Here is a 17844-nt window from a genome sequence, read left to right on the forward strand (position 1 = left end):
TGCCTTAGACGGCTCTTCGGTCTCACAGCTCAGGGGAAGAGTGAAGTACCCTAACAGACAAACAAGTCTAGAACAATCCACACTGCAAATCATGAGAAGATGGTACAGGGAACAAGGAAGAGCAAGGACCAGGCAATCCTCGGGGAAGAAGGAGTCTTCCCTCCTAAATTCTTCAGTGAGGAACGTCAACCTCGTTATCAGCTAAAAGTTTACAAACTGCCTTCAAGATCTGCTGTTCCCCCTTCCAGTTTCAGCCTCTTTGGGAAGTGCTAGTGCGCAGCTCTCCACCCAAACCAGGAGCGAAACAAGACAGCAGAGGGGGAGGAAACACAGCTCAGAACAAGAAACCAAATTCCAGCTCTATGGATAAAACGTTCTAGATTTCCTGGATCTGCCACGGGGAGATTATAATCTCCGAGAAGACAGGCAAATGATTAAACTGGAGGCTCCACAGACAGACGGGCTCATGAGAAGCCAGTTCCACACAGACCTCACATTTAGAACTTGCTAGGACTTGCCTCCCGCGCGTTCTTACCATCACATTCTACTCTGTCCTTCTAACAACAGCACCGCCACAAAGATGCACTGGCCTCCTCTGTTGCCAACGCAGCGTTGATTCATGTCCCTCTGGCCTCCAGAAAATGCATCTTCACTCTGGGGGGACACGCGTTTCCCCTCATGGCTACATCAGCCCACGCCGTGGCAGAGGACTCGCACTTCAGAGGGATCCCCCCCTCCAGCTCAACAGTTAAGTCAATCAGGAAACTCGCGCAAAATTTCAAATATCAGAAGTAATCTCAGCTCTAGTTTGAAAAAGCAATGCTTAGCCTGTTCTACTGAAAAGTCCCTTTCACTCTTCGAAAAAGAGTCTGTCTCAAATCTACTTCTTTTAAAATCTACAACTCTCCGGAGGCCCTCCAAGGGGGGGGGGGGGGGAGTCCACTGCGCAGAAGAGAAGGTGAAAAGAGAAGAATTCATATTTATTCATCTTTGAAAAGTTGGGGAGGTAACATAAGTCTTCACATCCCTTTTGATCCTATTATATGTTTCATGGCAGCAGCTCCCAGCGAGGGCTCCAGTGGGATGCAACAGAAGTTTTAACATTCAAGGGAGCAAATGAACTTGCTGCGGTTCTGTGACTGAATGAGAAATTACCCAGCTCAGCCCCGCTCAGGGCCAACAGGTCTCTTTGCCTGTACTGGATTTGGGTCAAACGGCTAAACCTCAAATCAGCAAAGATCGGCACCCTTTTTTTTTTTTTTTTTTTAATTTGGCAAAGAAGTGGGTATGATAATGAAACTCAAAGCTGAGCAAAGATGCCATCTCCCGAGCACGGCAGCTGTTTCTGCACTGAGAATTCACTCATCTGACGGTGGGGTCTCAGCAAAGTTTACAGGCTTCCAGGGCAGACCCTGGCGGGCGGGCGGCGGGCCTCATCTAATCGGAGCTCATAAACTCCACCAAGAAGGGACATCCTTATCACCTTCCTTGCCTCTTTTGTTTCCAGGCCCTTAAGCTGACTTCCTTGTCCTTTCAGGAAGCTCTGGATGCACTACCTTCACTCCAAGTCTTCTCCATGAGAATGTTTGTATTAAAAAGGAATGATTGTTGGGGCGGGCACTGTGGCATAGCAGGAAAAGCCGCTGCCTGCAGTGCCAGCATCCCCTATGGGCGCCGGTTCTAGTCCCGGCTGCTCCACTTCTGATCCGGCTCTCTGCTATGGCCTGGGAAAGCAGTAGAAGACGGCCCACGTCCGGACCCCCACCTGGGAGACCAGGAAGAAGCTCCTGGCTCCTGGCTTCAGATCAGCACAGATCTGGCTGTTGCGGCCATCTGGGGAGTGAACCAGCTGATGGAAGACCTCTCTCTCTCTCCCTCTCTCTCTCTCTCTCTCTCTCTGCCTTTGCCTCTCTGTAACTCTGTCTTTCAAATAAATAAATCTTTAAAAAAAAATCTTTATAAAATGAAGCTGAATGAAAGCAGGATGGGGCTTCCACATGGTTCAAGAGTGGGCCTCATCACCAACTTCCCCATCCCATCATTTCCACTGCTGTCGTCATGGCCACGGAATCTGAACATGGGAAAGCATCCACTCACTGAAGAATCGGAAATGAATGTTTCTATATGATGGTGCCTCGAGGGCAAAAAGGGGAAGGAAAAAATAATCCCAGACAGCAAAGAGAGACGTGACAAAGATAACCACAAGGAATGTAAATAAAATATTATTACAAGCAGCTCACCCACCACCTCACTCTCAACAGCTCCCTCCCCCAGAAGCAGAAAGAAAAAAGCATACAAATTGCCTGTTTGGGCCGCTATTTGGGAAGAAGCCACGGATATGAAAATTTTTTCCCCATTTGGCTCACTTTCATCATCCCCAGGCTTGAGATATACCTGGAGAACTGGGTTCACCGGCTAATTTAATATCAGGGAGCATGAGGCTGCACCTTGTATTGATGAGAACCTCCCAACAGTGACTTCAGCTTGGTCATAAGCCCTGTTTACCTGAGCTTCTGAAAGCCTGGAACCCAAGCTCTCTGCACACGACACCTTGAAATAAAATCAACACATTGCAAGCACAAACTGTAAGCAACAAGACTCGTGCCAAAGAAGCACTTGGGCATATTTCACAGCGGGGTGGGCAGACGGTTCCAGCAAGGAACCGTGCTCATGGAGAACAGGACCAGCACTCTCCTCTGCCAAGGGTCACGTGCACCAGAGTGGACAGGATTTCCCAGGTGAGACAGGCCAGCAGGAACAACTCCAACAGACGAAAAAACCTGCACTCTCTCCAGAGGTACAGCTCATGCGGCCAGAAAAGCCACCTTAGGAACCTTGGCCATGGCTCTCAGAACTTCCAATACCTGCTCTCCGTGCTTACACGGGACCTGCCACTCCCTATGATCCTTCTCCTCCTTTAGTGCAGTATTCGTGCCTTGAACTGAAGGAGTGAGCTACTGGCTCCTCGAGCCACTGCCAAAACACCTCCACATCACCTTCTGCCAATCATTCTCTCCATGAGCCCGGGAGGGGCTGAGAGAGGCTGGCCACTCACCTCCCCGTCCGGAAGGCCAGTTTTCTTTTTGAGACCCCAGGGGATTGGGCCAATGTCTCGGGTTCTGCTACAGTGAATACAGCCCCCAACAAACTGTGGCTGAGGAGACCTGGCCAAGAGCTAGGGGGCATCTGTTTCTACTAAATGCAATGCCCTCTGCAGGTTAATCCTCCGTGCGGGCACCCTGAGCATAGGGTCTAGAGACTGTCCTTCTGGGAGGGTCTGACTATGCCCAGAGAAACCTCCCAGCTATCCAGAGCTCCTGGCCTGGCTGTGCTGTCTCCAGACTCAACCCAGGCTTCCAACAGGGCGGCATTTCACCACTCAAATACTTCTTCAAAGTTTACTACGAAACAATGTGGTTCCGAAGCCTGCCAAAAGTTGGACTGCAGAACACGGTGGATTTGGGCTGGCAGGGGAGCTGCCGCCCTGTTCAGACTACTTCCTGGCAAAAAGCAGTCGTGGAACCTTGCAAGCCAGGGAGATCCCTGGGCCCTGGGAGTCACGAAGTGAGTGCCTCTTGGAAAACGCCCCCTCTTTCTGACCGTGACCCCTTCCCCAGTGCCCTCTTTCCGAATCCTGGTGGCAGGCAGTCTGGCATCTCTGGACACAGCAGTGAAAAACTTCTGAGGGACTGACCGGACACCTAGCTAACCAGGGCTGGCTGTAGGGAACTTCAGATTTCAAGTGTCCGGAGGAGCTGAGGGGTTCGGGCCAGAGGACAGGAGAGAGCCACTGATGAGGGAGAAAATCAAATAAGTAGCATACCGCGACCAAGCCAAACCAAGCTTGGTGTTTCCAAATTATATTGGCAAACGGCTGCTTCCACAAATCATTTTTCTGTCTTTCCTGGAGACAAAAAGAGAGAGACAGAGAAATCTGGAGTCAAAAGCCCTAAGCCCCAGAGGGGTCAGTACCAGGCAACCTAAAATCGCCGGTCGGAACGCCGCACGCTACAGAGACCCACACGCACGCAAGCACCGCCGAGCCAAACTTGCAGCCCCGAGCCGTGCGTTGGTCAGTTTCATCAGCCCGGGCCCCGCCGGGCGCCGGGCTCCGGGCGAAGTGGCCAGCATCACGTTGCCACCGACGCGTGCGCTTCGCTCCTTTTGGAAAAATACCCTCTGTTCCTCCGGCCCAGCACCGCCTCCTCCAGGCTGGCCCCCGGCCCCCCGGAGCCCCTTACCTGCAGGCGCTCCGTGGCCGGCTGCCACATCTTCCAGCCGCGCGGGGTTTGGCAAGGGGAGCCGCGCGCGAGACTCTGCCGATCGCACCGTGGGGGAGGCCGGGGGCCGCGCTCCCGCTTTACATCTGGGGGTCGGGGTCCGCGGGACTTGTGTCCTGGCGCCGGCCGCCGCCGGGTGGGCGCAGAGGGCTGCGAGCACCGAAGACGCGGCGCTGTGCCGCCCGCAACTCGTGGGCACGGCCGCGCGCCGGCTGTCCTGGCGCCGCTGCGAGAGGACTGCGCAGCTCCGCCCGGGCCCGCGAGCGCACGGCGGCGGCGGCGGCGGCGGCCGCTCCCTCCTCCCCCGCCGCCGCCGCCGCCCGGACCTGCGCGCTCTGAGCATGCCCGGGGAGGGCGCTCGCCCGGGAGCCGGCGCCCGGGGGCAACTGGGGGCAGGGGGAGCGCAGCCACGGCGGCCCCCACCTCCGGCGAGGACAGAGTCGGGGGTCTGGGAGTGCGGTGGCTGCTCACCCCATTGGGCCAGGGTCTGGGAGAGGGCACCAGGCCACCAGGGAAGGGCTTGGAGACCCAAGAGAGAAAGCCGTAGCCTCCAGGGCGCCCAGACTTCCAGTCCGCAGGGATCCCTAAGCGCCTGCGATGTATTTGGCCCCTGGCTGCAAAGGCCGTGAAGTCTTTCCGCCCACCTGAGTTAACTGAGCAGCTGTTAATGCCCAGGCCTTGTGCTGGGCTCTGAGAACCGGAAGACCCAGCTTGCGCTCCTCTCCAGAGCCTGGTGGTCTGGGGAGACAGGCAGGGCCCAGCAGGTGCCTAGCAGGCAGGGATCCCTGTTGGGAAGAAGATAGAACTGGGCTGATGGATGGGGAAGGGGAGAGGCGAGCCCCCGGGGGGCGACCCCTGGCGAATGCTTGGAGCAAGACCAGGGACCAGAGAGGATGGGCGCTGAGGGTGACCTGGCCACAAGGTCCCCGGCAAGGACCCTTCAGCCAGAGATCTGCAGGTGCTCAGTGGAATCTCAGAACCCAACGGGAAGCCACTAGAAGACCCTACGCCTGGGGGCTCCGGGGCTGATGCTGGGCTGAGAAAGTAGACCCTTCTCCAACAGGTCCTGTGCTTCCCATCCCCATGGGTACAAATGGATCCACCTGGGGGTGAAACCAATGAGGCCAGTGGAGTGTAGAGACTTACAGGGTGCACCCGCGGATACCTTTGGGGCAAGGGGTCTTTGCCCTGCACCTCTAACAGTGCTGAGGGCGCAGTGCAGAGTGCGAGAGCCACCCTCTAAGGCTGGGGGCTAGGGGAGCTTGGCAGGACCACTTGCTAAGCTTGTGTGGAGAGAGAATGAAAGGTGTGGGTGGAGAACACAGCGAGAAGAGCTTACTCCACGGAGGAACAGCGAGGGGCAGAAAGAGCACAGTGCCCATCTGTCCGAGGCACTTGAAAGGCAAAATGCAGAGAGCAGCAGGACTGGGTCCTGAGACGCTGGTGCCACGTCAAGACAGACATCCTCCGTCTGGCGCATCTGCCATCCCCCTCATCCCACAAGGGTACACTGATTCGCAGATGTCAGAGTGCTCCCAGATCTAGCCCTCGGTCCCCCAAGATCACCTGAGCACCTCTCCTAGGGACACAGGCCTCCACCAGCCAAGGCTCGGGGGAATCCCCTTCTGGACCATGCAGCTGCCTGGCAGGTGCCGCCTGCCCAGGCAAGCCCGGATCCCTCGATGTCCCCGAGAGCTAGCTGCTGGCACAGCCGCGGAGCTGCCTCTGAAGGGCTGGGCTGGGTCTCTCGAGTCATCCGCAGGACCTCCAACCCCTGCCTGAGAGCCACACAGGCCTTCTCAGCTCCTGCTCCGGCCCTATGGATGAATCCCTTCTCGCCAGGGGCTGCTCTGCCAACCCTGCGTGCGGATTGCTCCTTGGATGCCTGGTGGTGTGGTTTCCATTTTGAGATGACATTTTTCCTTTTCCAATAACTCATCCTGCACACCTCCCACACCTAGAAAATTCCTCATGAAAATAAGACTCTCTCCAAGCACCCCCTACACACACACCAGTTCTCTATTCCCAAATCCCAGGATACAGAGAGATGCTCTTGGAAACAAAAATCTGGAGAATCCAAATGTGCATATTAAACCTCTCGGGAAGCTAAAACAGGAACATTCCGTCGCCAAGACTGTCTTCAGATGTAAGCTTTGAAATCAGTCTTACTTGTAGATGCTCCCGTGGAAAAGTGATTTGGTTTGAAATAACAGTGGTACGAGAAAGCGACCTCGATTCAGATTACATGAGAGCATTAAATCCTGGCTTTTCACCCCCACGTGGAATTAATTGTTATGACTCAGTAATATGGCTTTTAGTTGGGAGCGCAATGCTATTTAAAAACTGTTTCGGCTCCGGAGAGATTCGTCTCAGCTACCGTTCCCACTTCGTAGGCAGATTTGGTCAGCGAGAGGATGTGCTTAAACTCAAGCGGCACTGCTGTTTAATTATCTCTATGCCACCAACCAGCAAACGAGATGAGAGGAGGGAGGGAGGGACAGGGCAAGGCTGGCGAGAGGTGAGATGACAGAAGGATAACCTCCCACCCCTCGATTTTGCTCCCGAGTCTTCCCATTCAGGAAGAAGCTGCCACGGAGGGTGAATGAAACAGAGACATCTACTGGCGAGAGATGGGACCTGCGTCCTGAACTCTCCCAGCTCGTCCTTCCTGGTGAGCCTGAACCTGCTGGCTTTCAGGTTTGCTCTGAGCAAGGAACCGTCCTTGAAAAGAAGCAAGAGGTGTTTTGAGGCAATGAACGCAACTATGAGGCACTTGAGTACGTGTCTAGTTTCACGTACTTAGCCTCCTACAATTACCTAAGCGAGTCTCATCTTGTTAAAAAAAAAAAAATACCATTTCCGGGAAAATGATAAAAGAAAGGGCAGAGGGAAAGAAGGAAGGGAGGAGGGGGGAGGGAGGGAGAATGACTGACAAGGCCCAGGTGAGTTGCAAACACATTTGGTCCAGAAAAATATTTACAGCCATCACTAGAAATGTTAATAAGCCAGATTTAATCTAGCTCCAGGTTCTGAACGCAACCATAAGCAACCTAAATACCCAAGTCAGGATAATAGTGATGTAAATTGTCATCCAACACATCAAAGAAGTAATAAAATATGCAGCCACTATAATTGTAGAGTTATATTACAGATGGGAAAGTGCTTATGATGAATCTGTAAAAGTAAGATAAAGTGTGCATAACTTGAATACGTGTGCAAAATATGTATCCATCACAACAAATATTGTAGAGGAGTCAGGACAGTGGAGAGACTCCATTGGAATCCTAATCTTCTAACTGTGTATCTAGGCGACAGCTCTTCCTCGGTCCTTTGCCTTGCGGACCCTTAGGTTTCCATCAGTAAGCAGGGTGACGGCATTCCCTAACAGGATTGTCGGGGTCAGTGAGTGAGTTAGCATGTGCAGCCTGCTGGGCACACGGGGAGTGTGTGGAAAACATCCCCATCATGTTCCTGCCCCGTTCTATTATTGAAATGATCGAATTAGCACACAGTGACCCGTGCTTCCTGTGGTTAAGTCATTTCCACTGGAAATATTTGTAGACTTTGGTGATCTGATGTAGTTTCTCAGAGAAAAACCATAACCCATAATGTAGCCCAGTGACAATTCTAATGTCAGCAGACAGCCAGCGAAACCTGGGATGATTACGTTAGCAGAGTGAGCCCGAGAAAGTCCTTCTGATGGCGTCATGGGCCTTGTTTCAAAATCGCTAACCCAGCTGTCAACGAGCAGCATGGAGAAGTCTGAAAATTCATTAAATAATTCAAGCCTCGCTGGAATGATGGAACTTCTGTGCCCACTTAGTGACAGGTATTTAACAGGGATGTTAGGATGGTTCCGTTCCTCCCTCCAAAGGAAACCTTTACCGTTTGTCTGTAAACTTGCTTAAAGCTAAATAGTGCAGGCCTGGCTAATATTCATGTTGTGACTCTGCCACCCATGAGGTTCTCATGCCCTTACCAGCCTTAGACATGTGAGAGATTATTTTCAAACACGCCACAAGCCTTCCTTCTCCCTTCCTTCAAAGAAGTTGTATTCCTTGCACTGAGCCTCGACTGCTTCTCCCCTCATTAGATGGAGTCTGTCCATGCTCCTTGACCTTGTGCTGGGCTTGTGCTTACTTGACCACTGCCATGCAGCAGCTAGGATGCTGTAGAGCCTCTGCCCTCATCCCCTTGGCACCTGAGATCATCCCACAATGCTGAGAACCACCCAGAAGGAAGCCAAACCAACAGCACCATGGACAGACAGTTGAGTGAGCTCAATTCAGAACACGCAGCTCAAACTACCCAAGGACATTCGCCACATGGGTGGCCCAAGGTGTGACTAGCAGAAGGACCACCTAGCCAAGACCAGTCCAAATTTCTGATTCATAGAATTGTGAGCATGTAACGTGGTGGTTCTCTTTAACCTTAAGTGTTGGGGTGACTTGTTAAGTGTGAGAGATAACTGAGAGATAAAGTATTACTAGCCAGGCCAGCCTTTGCCAGGCGACCTCACATCCCTCAATGTTTGCTACCAACCAGTGTATCTGGGATGACACTAAAAAGCAGCTCTATAGTCCAGCATTAAGACTTACTTCCCGTCTTTGTTTTACTTCTCTCTAGCTCCCTCACCACACTTCAATCCTCAATCCTTTGCTCAGATCGTGTGGGCCTTGCATCTATAAATTTCTAGTAAGTCCCTCAGGAGGGTGGGAGGTGGCTGGGCTCCAGCCAGGCGATGGTCAAGTTAACTTTTGTCTGGTACAATTTGCAGTCAGCATGAAGCGATCTGCTCTTTTCCAGCCCTTCTCGCCTTTCTGGGGTGCTATCAATACAAACATCAATCCGTCCTTCTTTTGCACAGGCCAATACAGCTTCTGTTTCAATTAGAGCCTCAGGGAGTTGATCAGTAAATGGAGAGTAGTGTTTAGATCCGCGTTCACCACATCTGCCCAGAGAGGGGGCAGTCCTGTACTTGGTGCTGTTCTCTGGGGGCCGGCTTCTACCTCTACCACATTCTGAATGAAATGACTGACCCTGTGATCCCAAATACATCCTCCCAGAAACACTTTATGTTATCTTCCCATCTCAAAACTTCTCCATCTGAGCAGAGTTCACACAAAATCCAATCTTTCTTTGCTTCTGTTTTTTTTTTTCTCTCTCTTTCTTCTCACTACCATTATCAAAGCCAAAAATTACTTGTCCTAAACCTATAGGAAATGTGTTGGGCATAATTTTTGGAAAATAGGCTGCCTAGGGAAAAAAAAATCAGTATGCTAAGAAAGATGCTTCCCAACCACCAATGGCCTTTGCTTAACTCGAAACCTCAATATACGACTGTACAGTGTGAAACCTGCACAACTGAACATGGTGGTCCTGACCGGACTACTTCCCCTTGCCATTCCTTCAGAGATCCACTGGACTGTTCCAACATGGAAAACATCAGGGAATGGCATAAAGTTCATGGCCTTATGGATGAGAATTGGGAGAGAAATAAGGTGAAAACAATGGAGCTGCAGGTAGAGTATTGCAAAAGCTATGTCTGTGTGTTATGTATTCTGTTTTTACTGCTCGTATTATTAGTAGTAGAGTCATAGAGTAGGAAATCATTGCTGGCAATGGCCATCCAGATCCTCTTCAGGGACAGTGAGCTCACTGCTTCGGCATCCAGGAGTACAGGACGATGGTGTGTGTGTGTGTCTGTGTACGTGCACCAGTGCCCTACAGCCAAATTCTTCTCTGGTGTTGCCATACACCAAAGGAAGCTGACTTGTCCAAGGTTATGTGCCCTCCCTTGATTCAGGCAATTTCCAAAGACCAGTCTTCGCAGGAGTGCAGAGGCCTCCCTGGGGGAGAGCTGTAGAGAGCCATCCCTGCTCTAGAGCCTCCTGTTTGGAGTAGCCAACATTCAGGTGCAGCTGCCTCGCAGTTCAACCCTTCTGCTACAAAGCTGCTTCCCTCAGTTGCTCACAGATTCACTGGGGATTTTTCCCCCCAACCACCCACTCGATGACAATAAGGAGAGTACTGATACAGGGCAATTGTTTAAACTTTCACTTGTAGCAAGCTGAAAAGTGGAAGCAAAAGGAAGAGAATGTGCTGATGGGTGCAATGTCTCAGGCATAAGAGAGATTAGGGGAAATAGTTATTATGAGGATTATGGACTCAGATGGCTCTTGCACTGGAGAAAGATGAAGAACTCCTGCTGGTAATTAAGGTGAGGCACAAAAGCCAGTGTGCTCCTTCACAGTGTGTACCCAGACCTCCATCTCCTGCAGCTAAATGGGAGAGAAAGCTGAGGATCAGGCCCAGGGATTCATTACACAGAGAGTTGAGCTCCAGAAAAGATTGAATTCACCACACCAGAAAGTGCTGCAGCAAGTTTAGGACCTTACTGGGAAGGAGTGAGACCCTGCAGCTGTGGCTGGGGACACAGGTTAATGCCCTTGCAGCTCCTGAATCCCCAGATTCTCTGACCCTGTGAACTCAGACAAGTGCTCACTCCCCTACTGGGAGATGTGCTTCTGTGCTGATGCATACATCACATTCTACTTTGCAAAACACCTATTTGAACATAATTGACGTTTACAGTGACCCTGCACACAACAAAAGCAGGACGCACAGTCTTCTTAACTGTGCATGAACATTCGCCAACCTAGATCATCTCCTGCTCCCTAATGTAAGACTTAGTAACTTTAAAAAGAATTGAAATTCTACAGAAAATGTTCTCTGATCAACAGAATGAACTCAGAAATCAGTGACAGAGAGATACCTTGGAAAATGCACAAAAAGTTTGGAAGTTAGACAGCACATATCAAATAACAGGGAGATCAAAGAAGAAATTACAAAAGAAATTTTAAATATTTTCATTGAATTATTAGAAATACCAGCCTATCCCAGGAGTGCAGTGGAGCATGGTCCAGGTCCTTGGGCCCTGCACCTGCATGGGAGACCAGGAGGAAGCACCTGGCTCCTGGGCTTTGGATCAGCGTAGCACGCCGGCCACAACGCGCCAGCCATAGCGGCCACTTGGGGGGTGAACCAACGGAAAAGGAAGACCTTTCTCTCTTTCTCTCTCTCTCTCTCTCTAAGTCTGCCTGTCAAAAAAAATTTTTTAATTAAAAAAAAAAGAAATACCAGCCTATCAAAACTATCACATGCAGCAAAAGCAGTATGTTGAGAGGAATTTGTAGTCTGTCCTTAGAAAAGATGTCTAGAATTAATTCTCAAAGCTTCTGCCTTAAAAATATAGGACAAAAAGAGTGGACTGCATGAGACTCTCTAGCATCACTGCTTGGTCTATAAAATGGCAAAATCATTTCAGAAAATGGGTTGGCAGCTTCTTATATAGTTCCACATATGCTGTCATACGGCCCTGTGATTCTACTGAGATATTTGCCCAAGAAAGGTGAGACCAATGTCCACACACAGACTCAGGCAATCATAGCAGCTTTATTCATCACAGGCCAAGTTGGCAGCAACCCAAATGCCAGCCCACAGGTGCATGGCTGAACATGCTGCGGTATGTCCTTTCCGTAGAACCCTTGTCAGCAGTAAAAGGGACCAAATCGTTAGCACACGCAGCAACATGGGTGAATCCTGAAACCATTACACTGAGCAAAAGAAGTCCTGAGAAGACTCTAATGCATGTGAAATGGTGCCATTATCATTAAACTCTAAAAAACACAACACTCATCTGTAGACATGTAGTAAGGGGGAGGGGAAGAAAATTAGCATGTTTCTTAGAGTGGGAGGTGGGAGCTAGAGGGTAGGTGGTGACTGAACACAAATGGATGGAAGGGAGTTTTCTGGGGTGTTAGAAGTAGCCTACTTTGGGGCCAGCACTGTGGTGCAGTGGGTTAACACCCTGGTCTGAAGCGCAGGCATCCCATATGGGTGCCGCTTCGAGACCCGGCTGCTCTACTTCTGATCCAGCTCTCTGCTATGGCCTGGGAAATCAGTAGAAGATGGCCCAAGTCCTTGGGCCCCTCGCTCATGTGGGAGACCCAAAAGAAACTCCTGGCTCCTGGCTTGGGGATCAGCACAGCTGTGGCCGTTGCGGCCAATTGGGGAGTGAACCAGCAGATGGAAGACCTCTCTCTCTCTCTCTCTCTCTCTCTCTGCCTCTCTTATCTCTGTGTAACTCTGGCTTTTGAATAAATAAATCTTAAAAAAAAAAAAGAAGTAGCCTACTTCTTGATTGTGGTGCAGTGAGGAGTCAAAACTCATCAAACCACACACTTAATACACATGCATTTAATCCTATGTCAATTATATCTCAAAGACTTTACTTCAAATGTTTCTGAGGCAGATGCCTGGCACAACAGCTAAGATACCAATCAGGATGCCCACACTCCATATCAGAATATCAGAGTGTGAGTCCCAACTCCATTCCCGATTTCACCTTCCTGCTAATGCAAACCCTGGGAGACAGCCTTGAAGGTCACCTGTCTCCCATGTTGGAGACCTATAGTGAATTCCATCTACTGGCCACACTCATGCCCAGCCCCACCTGTGAACCAGGGGAGTGAACCAGTGGATGAGATACCTCTCTCTTCCCCTTCCCTTGTTTTTTAAATAATTCATTAATTAAATGTTTCTGTGTCTATTTCTCATAACTAAAAATATATTCACATTCTATGTAAAAAAAAAAAATGAAAGAGAGATAGAATGAAGGGAGGGAGGGAGAGAAGGAGAAGAAAGAGGGGAGGGAGGGAAGAAGGGAGGGAGGGAGGAAGGAGGGAGAGAATCAGGATAGCCTAGTTCTAGCTCCTGGGAAGTCTTTTTGGGGCTGGGATGACCCCATTGTTCAGAAAAGACACACACACAGAATGAGGAGGCACCCTGTAGCCACCTCCTACCATCTGACACTCGGGTTTCTCTACTTCCCCTAATTCAGAGTTTTCAATCCATTTTAACAGGTTGCAAAATCAGTTTAGTGAGTCATGATCAGCACTGTTTTATAGGATGTAAAAGGGAAGAGTAGGAAAGAGTAGAAGAGCAGTGTGCCACACACAATAAAAGGAAGTAATGTTTTAGCTGTGTGTGTGTGCATAAGATGTCATGATGCAAAATTCTTAGGAGTGTCATGAAAGCTATGTGCTAACATGTTTCCCCTGTACTCTGAACAAGTGTTGAAAAGAACCACTCTGGGACTGGCATTGTGGTGTAGTGGGTAAAGCCATCACCTGCATATCAGTGCCAATTCAAGTCCCAGCTGCTTCACTTCCAATCTAGCTCCCTGCTAAGCCACCTGGGAAAGCAGCTGAAGATGGCCCAAGTACCTGGGCCCCTGCCACCTATGTGAAAGACCTGGATGGAGCTCCAGGCCTCTGGCTTCAGCCTGGCCCATCCCAAGCCTGTTGAGCCATTTAGACAGTGACCAGCAAATGGAAGGTGTGTGCATGTGTGTGTGTGTGTGTGTGTCCCTGTCTCTCTAAGATTCTCTGCTTCCCACTTCCAACACAACACACATACACATGGAGACCATCTAGCTCTGTCTCTGGTTTCATTCCTACATGTGGTTTTTAAAAATGACATGGGAGATCAGCACCATAGCTCACTTAGTTGATCCTCCACCTGCGGCGCCAGCATCCCATATGGGCGCCGGTTTCTAGTCCCAGTTGCTCCTCTTCCAGTCCAGCTCTCTGCTGTGGCCCGGGAGGGCAGTGGAGGATGGCCCAAGTGCTTGGGCCCCTGCACCTGCATGGGAGTCCAGGAAGAACCACCTGGCTCCTGGCTTCGGATCAGCTTAGCTCCGGCCATAGCGGTCATTTGTGGAGTGAACCAACAGAAGGAAGACCTTTCTTTCTGTCTCTCTCTCTCACTGTCTATAACTCTACCAGTCAAATTTAAAAAAAAAAAAAATGACATGGGAATAGAGACAAAGATAGAGGAGGAGATAGCCAAAATCATTTTAGAGTCAAGGGAAAACAATCAATCCAAGGAAATCTACTTTCTTTAAATTATGTTCTTTGATTTTTCTCTAATTATCTCAACTTGTAGCAGATTAAGAGTTCAGGCTCCCAAATCAGACAGGCCTGATTTCAATTCTGATTCCAAAAACTCACCAGAAACAGAAACAGCAGGAACACCCTCACATCTGTAAAGAAACACATTGTTCTATGATTTTTAAATCTAGAATGTTTTAGGGTAGGTCTCATCCCCCTCCCCAGGACAGCACAGGAAGCTAGGGGCCCTCCATGTGCCTGGGACTGCTGCAGTCAACAGAGTCACTCTTGCTTTTCTGGGGCTACTTATATTCTGCCAACTTTTAAGTTTCCCTTCTCTGCTGTATGATTTTTCAATGTATCTAAAAATGAGTTTCTAGAACATTGTGCCCAATCATGAATGTAATGGCAATGGCCTGTGGCTTTAGTTCCTGGCGCTCCAGTATCAGGCTTTAGGGCTGATATCCATCATTGCCCAATTTTGAGACGCTCCTCACACCATCCAAAGGCTCACTGACCATAGCAGGGGTCTGTAAACCAGAGAGCTGTTACTTTTTCTCTGCCATACATTTTTCATGAATTCCAAAATTTCATAAATATTCCGTGCCCCCCTAGATCATCAGCACTTTGTGATGTCATCATGATATATAGGAATATTTGGCGCTTCCAGCATCCACTAGGTAAACAACATGTGTAGAGTCCAGGGTAGATGCCCATTCCAGCCCCGCCAGTAACTCCCTGAGTGACTTTAAGCAAGTCACTCACCTCTCCTGGTCTCATTGTCCTCATGTGTAATATAAACCATTTGGATTCGTTTACCTCTAAGGTCTCGTCTAGCTTTAAAATTTTATTATTCCATTCGTTGGCTAATGATCCCATTAGCAGCATATAATGTGGCACATCAATAACACTAATGGGGTGCATTTAGACCCATGACTGCTTGAAATGTTTTCACCATCACTCAGAGCTATTTTTAGAACAGGGTCTCCAATATTAATGATGGCGGAGAAGGGCGAAAAAGAGTAGGAAAGGGTAAAATGGGTATGATTAAAAGTTACTTTATACCTAAATACATTGATGTAAGGCAGATGAGAGGTTACAACAAGAAATCGCATCCCGTAAAATAAAGAATTCTTGGCTCCTAGGAGCCTCATTGTTGCAGCACTAGTGATGGCAGTATCAGTTCCAGTAATTCCCTAAAAGCTGGCTAATTCCAAAGACATGACCACACGTCAGCAGAATTCCACCTAGTCACTTTCATTAGTGAGTCATTTCCATTTGTTGTGCAGTATTTCCCAAAGGAATTTATCACCCTTGATCGTCATGACTGCGCAACATCCACTTATCCTTTCTCCAGCCGTCTGATCTGTGAATGAGCTGTAGTAATAGTACCTTTATTTTCTGAACCAAACATCAAAGCACATTGGGACGATTCAGAATTCTGAACCTACCTGCTAGCAGGACATGTTACCATGAAGCATTTGAATACCCAACACAAACTGTTATAGTCTATGTGGACAATGAATAAAACATTCAAGAGCAGAATGGTTACTGTATTTCCAGTGTCCCTATGAATACCCAAAGGCCTGTGAGCATGATTTTCACCATGTTAGAATCATAATAGCCCTCTTCTATTGAACCTTACTTTCACCAGAAACACTGTTACACACCTTGTATCTACCATCTCTTGGAATCCTTGCAACAAATCTATGAGGTAGCTCTTACAAACTCCAGTTTACAAATGAGGAAACAGAGGCACACAGGAACTAAATAAGATGCCCCCAAATCGCATTGCGAGAAATAAACCTAGCTGGGATTTATATGTAGGAATGTCTGGCTCCAATAATTAAAGCCTTCACAACTAGGATAATAGGATTGTGTCATATGCAAATTTCTAAAGCTAGTGGGACCTGGGAGCTCATTCAATCTGGTCCTAGATTTAATTTAATCTGAGAGATTAACTGCTACATCGAAAGAGAAAGGCGAGGACTAGGCTTGCAGAGTCTCTGGCAGACCTATCTTTTGACAAGTAGGAGTCAGAGGGTGCCAGGCACCGAACTGTGCATGCCTGATGTTTATTATTTCATTAGTCCTACCAACAACCCCAGGCTTTATTTCTATCCCTATGGAAGAGGAAATTGAAGCTGTACAAACTCACATAGCTAACAAGCCAATATTCTAATCTTGCTGGTCATTTTCTAAAGAGCATGCTGATGAATTATAAACCCTCTTGTGTACACAAAACACAACCACCAAGTTAGGTAAATCTAGCATTGCATTTATTCCATTTCTCTACAGCCCTCACTCCCAACAGCATATTAAAAATATGATCCATCAGAAAGAAAAACAAAAGGCTCAGTTAAGGAAACTGACCCAATGTGGTAGATCCGGAGGTACCTCTGCTCCAAGGACTTGCATTGCACAGCCCTGGGTTGGGTCCTGGCCTGGGACTTCCTTGTATCACTGTCTGAGTCCACTCCCTTTCTGTGGTTTGGCTCTGACCACAGACTGTTCCTGAGCCAGCTCCTCACTGTCTAGAATGCCTTCCCCACGTAAGCAATTCCTGAGACTACCTGACGTCAATCCAGCCAAGAGGACAGGAATAATCATCACCCAGTCTCCCAGTGTGTGTAATCTTAGAAAATACTCTCTGAGAAGTTTGCAAAACATATGAACACTTTTATAACTCTTCATAAAGTTGCCAAATTGACTCCAAAAAGGATTGTGAAAATACATACTCAACAAAAAAGTAGAATATCAGCACTGGGTATTTTCACTACAGTGTATTCGTAATGTTAAAAAGTTTGATTGTTTTACTTTGTCTTTTTTTAACTTTTATTTAATAAATATAAATTTCCAAAGTACAGTTTATGGATTACAATGGCTTTTTCCCCCCATAACTTCCCTCCCACCTGCAACCCTCCCATCTTCCACTCCCTCTCCCATTCCATTCGCATCAAGATTCATTTTCAATTTAGTTAGAAATGAAATTGAATATTTTTCTGCTATTAAAGCAGTTGTATTTCTTCTTTCATAAGTTATCTCTTCATATCCTGTTTTCACTATAATTGCTTCATGTACATTTTAAAATTAGCATATGTGACATATGTTGATTATCTAACCTTTGCACACTGTTCCCTTTCCAATTTCTAAATTTGAGTCACTTGTTGATTAGAATGCTCAGAAATTGTTAGTTTCATTGTCTTTCTCCTGACCCCCAACCCCTAATAAGAGCATTTCTTCACCAGAAGTAGCAATTTCATTGTTTTAAAGTTCCCATGTAAGACAAATACTTTTACGTGTTTGTTCTAGTGTTGAATGCCAAAGAGGGCCCTTGAGGCCATAATTTTTTTCTGGAAATACTTTTTATGCCTTCCATAGAGTGTTATTACAATTTTCTTCATGATTCCATAAAAGCATCATTTAGAAAGCATTTTGGGCACTCAAATTTTCAAGATATTCAAGGTTCACATTGTCTATTTCTATTTTTGCTGTGTTACAGACAATATTATAATACTGTAATTACAACAAATTATAATTTATTATTGTTTTATTTGTGTAAGTATGTAGCCCATTTTGAAAATCATTTATCTTCATAAGCAAAACATTCT

General features: G+C 48.1%; 1 protein-coding gene across 1 annotated transcript in view; it reads right to left on the minus strand.

The window, feature by feature from the left end:
* PID1 (phosphotyrosine interaction domain containing 1) overlaps positions 1 to 4503 on the minus strand; it is a 268098-nt gene extending 263595 nt beyond the window's left edge. Inside the window, exon 1 of the mRNA XM_062193167.1 lies at positions 4242 to 4503. Within this exon, the coding sequence (XP_062049151.1) occupies positions 4242 to 4271 (30 nt within the window). The 5' untranslated portion in view covers positions 4272 to 4503. The remainder of the gene's footprint in view (positions 1 to 4241) is intronic.
* Positions 4504 to 17844: the final 13341 nt, after the last annotated feature.

Source organism: Lepus europaeus, chromosome 1 (genome assembly GCF_033115175.1).
Source record: "Lepus europaeus isolate LE1 chromosome 1, mLepTim1.pri, whole genome shotgun sequence".
Taxonomy (NCBI): domain Eukaryota; kingdom Metazoa; phylum Chordata; class Mammalia; order Lagomorpha; family Leporidae; genus Lepus; species Lepus europaeus.